The 10,489-nt window shown below is 37.5% G+C and overlaps 1 protein-coding gene across 1 annotated transcript in view; it reads left to right on the top strand.

Moving 5' to 3' along the window:
* NOX3 (NADPH oxidase 3) overlaps nucleotides 1-4,980 on the top strand; it is a 40,309-nt gene extending 35,329 nt beyond the window's left edge. The window contains exons 13-14 of the mRNA XM_032216738.1: nucleotides 1,453-1,577; nucleotides 4,872-4,980. Of these exons, the coding sequence (XP_032072629.1) occupies nucleotides 1,453-1,577; nucleotides 4,872-4,980 (234 nt within the window). The remainder of the gene's footprint in view (nucleotides 1-1,452; nucleotides 1,578-4,871) is intronic.
* Nucleotides 4,981-10,489: the final 5,509 nt, after the last annotated feature.

Below are 10,489 nucleotides of genomic sequence, written 5' to 3'. Positions count from 1 at the left end.
GACTGCAGCCTAAGGAACATAATCAAATGAAGGCTTAATCGCATCAAGCATGGCTTTCTTAAAATGAATCATACTTACATTTGTCTTTTGAAAGACACTGTTCCCAGCGCAGTGTCACAGAGTCCCAGCTATGCCAAAGTAAATGTCAAAGCTGGGTTTAATGCCAAAGTTCTCAGTAACTGCGGGAGTATCCAGATCTGTGATTGCTCTCCAAAGCCCTTTTCTTCCCATCTCATCTATCATTCTCCTCTCCGTTCCTCTCTGTCCTGAGGCTCAGCTAGCTACCAATTCACTCAATCTGCTGATATCACTGAACTTTTCTTTATGGTGCTAGAGTACCAGTGTCACGGCTTGTACTTCAGTTCCTACATGCTATTTGGGGGATTGATAGATGAGACCAAATGAAATAAATGTCAGCCCAGTTGCTGGAGAAGAAGGAAAGACTCAGAGCTGCCTTTAAAGAAACCTAAGCATGAGTTTGGACAGATTCACCTCAAATGCCTGTTCCATCAGTCAATGGCACTTCATTGACTGGAGAACCTCTGGGCCCTCATACTTAATTATCATAATGTTGGATGATGTTTTAACATTTACATGGATTAAGCTGTGCCTCTAACTAAAAAGGATAGAAACAGACTTTTCTGGTCATTCTTTGCTCCAAGAGCCTTCCATTCAAAGAATCCTCTAACAGTTGGAAGATCCTGCTGACTAGCTTGAATAGCAATAGCACTGCTTCATAGTGCTCTCTGAGAGGTTTACAGAGTCAGCATATTGCACCCAACAATCTGGGTCATCATTTTACTGACCTCAGAAGGATGGAAGGCTGAGTCAACCTTGAACCTGGTGAGATTCGATCTGCCAAACTGCTGGCAGCCGATGATCAGCAGAAGTAGCCTGCAGTATTGCATTCTAACTACTGTGCCACTGCAGCTCAGTGAGAGATGGGAAACAGAATCACTGGAAGTTGACAGAATGAACCCAAACTTCAGAGACTCTCTCTCCCTATCATCCCTCTATATCTTTCAGTTGGTTCCTTCTGTTCTCTGAGCAGTCTTTGGAAAATCTGGACAGAAATTGAAGGTGATTTTCAAGAGGCAACTAGACTTTCTTGTTGTTTTTTTCTTGAAGATATTTCGATTCTCATTCAAGAAGCTTCTTCAGCCCTGAAAGGATAGTGGGAAATGGAAGGATTTCCACTATCCTGTCAGAGATGAAGAAGCCTCTTGGATGAGAAGTGAAATGTCTTCAAGAAAAAAAAAAAAGTTCAGTTGCCTCCTGAAAAAGCAACTTTGGGACAACCATGACCTGAATGACTGAGAATCTCTACAGGCAAATTGAAGAGTGGGAAATACATAATATTTCCCATTATATCTATATATTCATTTGTCCAGTAGTAATATTCTCTTTCTTCTTAATTCTAACATAATGACTTTTTGATCCACTGCAATATAGGCTACGCACATTGCCTTGCATTACGAGAAAAAAGTGGATGTAATTACTGGCTTGAGACAGAAAACTTTCTATGGGAGACCAAACTGGGACACTGAATTCAAACAAATAGCAGAAAATCATCCTGGGTAAGGCATGTTAGGAACTACTAATGATATCACCATGCTATGTTTTACTCAGTGTACAAAGCTAGGAAGGAAACTTGTTCTTTGATATATTTAAGTTGGATATTTATACTAAAAGCATATTTATGTGTTATAATGCTTTCAAGGAAGAAATCTTGGGTAGGCAATGCCATCAAATCTAATCTTTGGACATGAAAATCTAATGTTTAGAAGTAGTTCAGCTTCTTGGCATTTATCCAGCTATAATTGAAAGCCCCAATCCAATTATTGTACAACACAAAGGACAAAGTAACATTAATTTTCATTGAAAATGGATATTAAAAAGATAAACAGTGAGGTCTTTTTTCTTAGAATGTCAAGGATGTGTTTGTTCCCCAATCTCATTGGTTGTAGATGTAAGGACAATGCTATTATGTTATTAGTTCATCTCAGCTTGAAAGGTCTAAGTTGAATACCAGAGAATTGGGACAGGTGGGTGTTGGTTTTTTGGGCTAGAAAGTCTTAGAACAGATTCTTTGTTCCCAGAGAGTTCTGAAGCAATCACTACAACTGCTAACTTCAGAAAAGAGGGAAAAATAGTTCTGATTACTTATCAGACCCCAATATTTAATTATTGGTTGATCAGAAACTAAAATCAATGTCATGGAAAGGAAGAAAGAATCGGGCTATTTTTAAGATATGCAAATGAAGAATTTTTTTTTAGTGCAAACCTAATCTGATTGCTTGGAAGTAAACCCCATTAATTTCAGCAAACATATTATCTAATATCTGTAACTAGGCTTTCAGATTCTTTAAAATAGTATATAACACGTACAATTTTATAGATGGAAATTATAATTAAACAATATAATCTAGTCAATATTTAATCCAAGAATTGCTAAATATATATTTATGCAGGACAGAAAAATTCTGAAAATTATCTATGATAAAAGGGGAAGATACTAAACTGGCAGGAATAGCCTAGATGATAGGCTCAAGATCCAGATGGATCTTGACAGACTTGAACACTGGGTCCTATCTAACAAAATGAAATTCAATGCAGAGATAAGTAAAGTCTTAAACTTAGGCAAGAAAAAACCAAAAGTACACATATAGACTAGGTAAAACCAGGATTAATAGCAGTAACTGTGAGAGGGATCTTGGAGTCTTAAAGGATAACCAATTAAATATAACAGTGTGCTGCGGAAGCCAAAAAAAAAAAAAAAGGCAATTCAATCCTAAATTGCATTAACAGAGGGACAAAATCAAGATCAAGTGAGGTACTAATACCACTCTATAAAGCCTTTGTAATACCACACCTAGAGTACTGCATCAGTTTTGGTCTCTACACTATAAAAAGATGGTGAGATTCTAGAAAGAGTGCAGAGAAGAACAATCAAGATGATCCTAATCATCTGGAGACTAAAGCATATGAAGAACGTTGCAGGAACCAGGCATGACTAGTCTAGTGAAGAGAAGGATCACAGGAGACATGATAGCAGTGTTCCAATATTTGAGGGGCTGCCACAGAGAGGAAGGAGTCAAGCTATTTTCCAGAGCACCTGAAGGCCACGCAAGGAATAATGAATGGAAACTGAACAAGAAGAGATTCAACCTGAAATAAGGAGAAATTTTCTGACAGTAAGAATAATCAACCAATGAACAGCTTGCCTTCAGAAGTTGTGGGAATTTCATCACTGGAAGCTTTCAAGAAGAGATTGGACTGCCAACTGTTAGAAATTGTGTAGGGTCTGCTTGAGCAAGGGGATTGGACTAGATGATCTACAAGGTCCTTCCAACTCTGTTAATCTGTATCTATATCAGATGATATGCCAAATTTTGTAAAATATACAATAACATTTATAAATGTGTAAATATTCATAAATGTCTCCTATTAAAATCTCTTCTCTATTTCTGAACGAAGATAATATGAAAAAAATTAAATGGATATATTCATTTATTATATTGACATAATTCCTGATGTAAGGACCCCGCAAATCTTTTGAGTAATGTAACAATGTAGTTATTTATAAGTAGTCCTCACTTACCAATCACTCTTTCAGCAATCATATTGTTATGATGGTACTGAAAAAGAACTAATGATTGTCATCAAAGTTGCAGTTGTCACATTATCCCTATGATCACGTGATCACAATTTGAGAGCTTGGCATGCAGCATATATTTATCATAGTGAGAATGTCAGGTGGACACATAAATCACCATTACAACCTTCATAGTCAGCTTCCAGTGAGCATGTCAGAATCAATGGGCAAGCCAGTAGGAAATTGTAAGTCACAGTCATGTGATGTCATGCTTAATGACCGATGGTAGTTCACTTCATGACTGCAGCTGGAATTGATGTCATAAATCAGTGTAGTCATGTGGCATTTCACTTAACGACCCCATTGCTTAGTGATTCGGTTGCTGGTCCAAACTGCAGGGAGGATTAGCTGTATTTCTAATATTTCTAATTAGCCTAACAAGGGATTGACTGTAGGATAAAACAGACATCACATACTCTGTACTCTGTAACTTCCAAAGCTTAGCTTATATACCTATTTCAAAGCTTGATCAATACATGTGGACTATACCTTTACCATAGGTGTAGCCAATAACAAAAATTATGAAATTCTCTTTTCAAGAAAGCTTGACAGGCACAAGATTATTCTTCTAACTAACATTTAAATACCTTAAAGGCAAGTCCTGAAAGCAATTAACATCAACTAAATACACTTAGAATTTAAAAAGAAAAAAAGAATTAAAAACAATCATTCTAATTAAAAATAATTTCAATCCTAACAACTGAGATGCTTAAAAACCTAGCTTGGAGCATACTATCAACCAAACAGAAATTAAACTAGGCAAATCCTTTAAATGTTGATAAATATGTGATGTTTCTCCCCTGTTTCCCTTCTGGGCAGGATTTCTACAAATTTGGGATCACTGCAAAAAATGTCCTGTAATAGATGTTGATGGTTGACCAATAGTCAAGACAGTAAATCTAAAAGCTACAATGTCAGGTGTCACAACACCATCATGATTTCCATAATAATATCATGATGCATTCTGTAGGCAGTGATATTCTCCAGGGATGGGAAGACATGGAAGCTTTTTTTTTTTACAAGAAACTCATTGCTGGTAGGTTTTTAAATGTTGCCTCTTTTATATTTACTGACACAAAGACATTCCTGTACCATTTCAGTCATATTATTGTGATCCCTCTCAAATCTCTGGCTTCAAACACATACGTATGTATAGTTTTTCTATTCAAATAAAGAGTTCTTCATCATAATTTGTGAATCTTAATTTTCATTGCAGCAACCGCATTGGGGTATTCTTTGTGGATCTAAAACTCTTTCTCGGAATCTTCAAAAGATGTGCAGCCAGTATTCATCCACTGATCCAGAGGCATTCAATTTTATTATAACAAGGAAAGTTTCTAGAACTTATTTTTAAAATGATAGCTGGCAACTGCATGCTTGAAGCAATGGAACTACATCATTTTGAAACTAGTGTTTGTTATCTAGTAAAGGAACTTATATCACTATTACTACAAAGGCAGATACTTTAAAATATCTTAAATTCTTAAATGTTATACCCTATTCGGTTATAGGCTGCATGCTTTATTATTCCTGTAAATCATTAATAAGTGTCCTATGGGAATAGAGTGTAGTATAAATTTTTTAAAAATAAAATAATGCAGAAACATAGACATCAAGACTAAGTTTTCTGTCTCTTCATTAGCTTTGAATAAGACACAATTTACATGTAGATTTCATCTCAAGAGAAGAGTAAGAAGACTCTCTGGTTTTTACTAGCTGGGCTGTTGACATATCTGAAGAGAATCTCTTTTATCACCAAAATGACCTGGATAGAGATTCTCAGTATTGTCCCCATGTTTTAGTCCAGAGCTGTCAAACTCCTGGCCCGCCAGCTGGATGTGTCACACACTGGCCACGCCCATTCCTGGTTTAGTGAAGGAGGGGAAAGTCCTGATATGTCACGTGATGCCGCTGTGACAATGTGAGTTTGACAACCCCTGGTTTAGCTTATCTCAATGATGGCAAACCTTTTATCCACCAAGTGCCCAAATTAAAAGGTGTGCATGCGTGAATGTGCGCATGCACGAACATGTTCAACAGAGACCCAAAGACCATCTGGCCAGTGGGAGGAGGGGCAGCACAGCAAGAGGTAAGAACTTTTTCTTTTGTGAGCTTCTGTTTTCATTGTTTGCAGGGAAACAGAAGCTCACAAAAGAAATGCCATGGAGATCTCTGCATGCCATATCTGGCATGCATGCAAGGGTTCACCATCACAGGCTTATCTGCAAAGCTAATCTATATCACACCCTTTAAAGTATGAACTTTTCCCCTAACTCTGTATCTATGTGCAACCTGCAACCAACACATACTATTTCTGATCATAATAAAATAACATCCAGTTTGATAATTTGAGGTTATTTGTAGCTATTTTCCATTCAAAGTAAGGTATAGGTGGTCCTCGACTTACAACCGCAATCGAGCCCAAATGCAATGTTGCTAAGTAAATTAAGATATCTGTTAAGTGAGTTTTGTCCATTTTACAACTTGTCTTAGCATATTTGTTAAATGAATCACTGCCATTGTTAAATTAGTAACACCGTTGTTAAGTGAATCTGGCTTGCACATTGACTTTGCTTGTCGGAAGCTCGCAAAAGGTGATCACACGACCCCAGGACACTGCAACTGTCGTAAATGTGAACCAGTTGTCAAGCAGCCAAATGTAAATCATGTGACCATGGGGATGCTGCAATGGTGATAAGTGTGAAAAATTGTCATAAGTCACTTTTTTCAATGCCATTGTAACGGTCACTGAATGAACTAGGTTTTTTAATGGTTAAATAGTTTTATTAGTTTATAATATAGCATACAAAGAAAATACAAAAGTAAATAGTAGGGAAAACAAGGAAAGGGAAAGGGAAGAGGGGGAAGGGGAATTTTTTTTAAAAATGGTATGGACTTCCAATTCCCTTTGGTGCAGCAGAATAAGGCATAAACATCAAACCTCAACTTTTTACTTTTACATAATCATAATAACTAGCCATTTCTATAACAACAAATCTATCTAATCGGTAAAACCCAAAATCAAAGTTTCATTTTTTTACACCTCAAGCAGAAAGTCCAGAAACGGTTTCCAAGTAGAAATAAAGGTACTTGCATTTTTTCCCTTGCTCAAAACAGTCAATTTAACTATCTCTGCTAACTCCATCAATTTTTGCAGCCGTTCATCCATTGTAGGCATCGAGGTGACCTTCCATTTTTGTGCATAAAGTAGTCACTAAATGAACTGTTGTAAGTCAAGGGCTATTTGTAGGGTCCTTTGTTTTGCTGAAACTGTCCGAAAGGAAATCAGTTTTAACATATTTGATAGTTTCTCCCAAAGGGATTCATTCTGATTTACATCACTTATCCCCCAGGGACTTGAGAACTATCAATTAATTTTATTAAGACAGGCTTTTATCAGCCAGGTACCAGCATTTCATTTGTAAGTGACATTAGATTTATTAGACCTGTTTATCACTAACAGATGAGGAGGAGCTAATGGAGATGCCACAGATAGTTCTCAACTTAAAACTATTCGTTTAGTGACTGGTCAAACTTACAACAGCACTGACAAAAGGCGCATTGTCATTTTTCATATATATACCCGTTCACCAGTGAGGTGAACAAAATTCAGGCACTTGACAAGTGGCACATGTTTATGACAGTCACACTATCCTGGATCATGTGATGACCATTCAGTATAGTTTTTTATTGTCATTGTACAAAATAAATACAACGAAATTTGTAAACTTCCTCAGCCGACTTCCAACAAGCAAAATCAATGAGAGAAGTCAGATTGGCTTAATGATCACATTATTCATTTAACAGCTTTACGGGCACGGTGGTCATCTTTGTTTCTTGGCTGAGGGAGCCAGCGTTGCCTGAAGACAATTTCCATAGTCACGTGACCAGCATGGCCATACACATCAAAGTGGTACCTATTAATCTACTTGCATTTACATGCTTTCCCCACTCCTAAGTGGACAGGGGGCTGGGCAGGTAATGAGAGTTCACTATGTTCCATGGAGCTCGGGTCTGAACCTTGACTGTCAGCTCTCCAGCTAACAAGCTCAGCATCTTTAACTGCTAATCCATCCCATTGCCCTTTTCTTCACGTGAAGGATCATAGAAAGATGTCCTCCAGACCAGTGGTGAGATTAAAAATTTTTACTACCAATTCTGTGGGCGTAGCTTAGTGGGCGTGGCAGGGGAAGAATACTGCAAAACCCCCATTCCCTTCCCATCCCACTAACCTGCTTTCCAGCTCTGTTCTCCTGTTCAGGGCAACAAAAGAAGATCTGCTGGGAGGCAGTGGGGGCGGGGCCAGCCTATTTGCTGGTTCTCCGAACTACTCAAAATTTCTGCTACTGGTTCTCCAGAACCTGTCAGAACTGGCTGAATACCACCTCTGCTCCAGACCATTGGTTCCTTTAGGTCTATGTTGTCTATAAGGCATATGTCTTTCCTAGGCCTGCATGGAGTTGCTAGGGACCCAGAGTCACATACATGACTATTCAGCTTCTATGTCTTCCCTGTTTCATTCCTGTTTTTTCTTTTCTTTATCTGAAAATGCTGTTGGTTTGTTTTTTTAGCAGGATTACTGATAAACTATGTGCAATACACATAGAGAACGTGCCATCCTCAATCAAATTTTATAGTTGTTTCAAAGAGTAAAAAAATAAATGAAACCATGGAAAATCCAAAGAATGAATACTCCAGCCGCAGTTGAGTTCTACACTAAATAAAATAAAGGCATTTCAGTTTCACTGAAGGGAAAATCTGATAATGCATTTATTGATGTATACAATAAAATCTGAAGTGTAAAATATCCTATTTGTATTACAAGGTGAATAAGACAAATGGCAACATTACACACACACACACACTGAGTGAGAGAGAAACCAGGATGTATATATACATCAGCAAACATGTTAGGCAAGCAAAAATCTGCAGAAATCTAAAAACTTATTATCGAATGCTACAGTCTTTCATTTGTTTCCTGAATTTATGAGGAAGGTAAAAGACATCTTTGTAGTATGATGATGCATCTTTATTTCCAAATAGTTTTCATAGATGCGTATGTATGTAAAAATGATTAATGTAAGTCATAGACTGGGACCATGAAGCAAATGATGGATGAATCTGTGAGGCTTTGCCCCAAAGCGATCCCTTTTCCTGAGCCTCAGAGTTACTTGTCACATTTTAAATATATATTGATATGGTAAATGGAGGGAGAGGGAGAGAAGGAATGCATGTGTGAGAGAGACAGAGAGAGACAGAAAGAGAGAGAGATCAAACAATGGGATGCTTGTGTGGAAACTATTAATTCACTGCTACTCGATAAAAGAAAAGAGATGATCATTTCCTGCCAATCTTGAATGATTACTTGGATGGTCCTATATAGGAAGTAACATTATACTCCTATACTATATTTCCTGCTTGCCCCCATTCCTGCACAATCAGTACTTAGTGTGTCTCCTGCAACAAGATCTAATGTTTTTCTTCTTCTGTCTCAGCACGGCTTCTCCCCACTGCTTTGATTTCTTCTCACTTTTGCAAATCACTGTGCTATGCGACAGAAGATGCCTTTGGAGCCCTTGTGGTAGTTCAGCGAGGAACAGAACTGTTATCGCTGCAAGAGGCAACTTTCACTGGCATCGGGATAAGTGTCTGAGGAAAAAAAGAGAGAAATAGGAGGAGGAAGATAGGCAACGTTGAAGCACTCAAATGAAGGAAGATCACTTTCTTACAGATACAGTTAAACTCTAAAAGGATAATAGAAAAAGGATGTGGAGTACATGCTTGAGGGGAAGAAACCCTTTTATACATTGGCTAAGATAATAGGAGTATACATGCATTGTTGTATATTTGCATCAGGTCAGATTACATATATATAATAGGGACGCGGTGGCTAAGACACTGAGCTCGTCAATCAGAAAGGTCGGCAGTTTGGCAATTCGTAACTCTAGCACCGCGTAACAGAGTGAGCTCTCGCTACTTATCCCAGCTTCTGCCAACATAGCACAGTACACTTGATCTTAGTCAAAAGGCCGAGAAGCGATACGCAGTTTGAAAGCATGTAAAACTGCAAGTAGAAAAATAGAAACCACCTTTGGTGGGAAGGTAATATCGTTCCATGTGCCTTTGGCATTTAGTCATGCCGGCCACATGACCATGGAGATGTCTTCGGACAGTGCTGGTGGCTCTTCGGCTTTGAAACGAAAATGAGCACCACCACCTAGAATCAGAAATGACTACCACATATGTGCGAGGGGAAAATATATGTATATGTATCTGTATCTGTATCTGTATCTGTATCTGTATCTGTATCTGTATATGTATATGTATATGTATATGTATATGTATATGTATATGTATCTGTATCTGTATCTGTATCTGTATCTGTATATGTATATGTATATGTATATGTATATGTATATGTATATGTATAAGTATATATTTCAAAAAATGAAAAGTTACCATATAATTCCAACAGTTTTATCTATCATCTGATAAATTACTTCCATCTCATCGAATCAAGTGAAAGAAAATAAGTGTGTCATTCATTTATGTTAATATTGCCTATTTTGTTTTCTGTCATCAAAGCCAATATAGGAAAGATCAGTTCTAGCTGTACACAAAAATTGTAGTGTTCAAGTTATTGCTTTCTGGGAGTATTAACAGCAAAGAGTTTAAGGTGCATGCATATTTACATGCATCCAACTTCCTGTTATATTCCTCTTGATACAACTCCCATAGAACAAAGAAGGCCGAAGCATGCTCATTTTTACTTATTTCATGTAATTCATTCCTTTCCTGCTTTCTACCAACATTTACACCCTAAACATTACTTAA

Source organism: Thamnophis elegans, chromosome 4, assembly GCF_009769535.1.
Source record: "Thamnophis elegans isolate rThaEle1 chromosome 4, rThaEle1.pri, whole genome shotgun sequence".
NCBI classification, from domain to species: domain Eukaryota; kingdom Metazoa; phylum Chordata; class Lepidosauria; order Squamata; family Colubridae; genus Thamnophis; species Thamnophis elegans.
The sequence above is the reverse complement of the archived record's forward strand: the minus strand, read 5'-3'. Positions and strand labels throughout refer to the sequence as shown.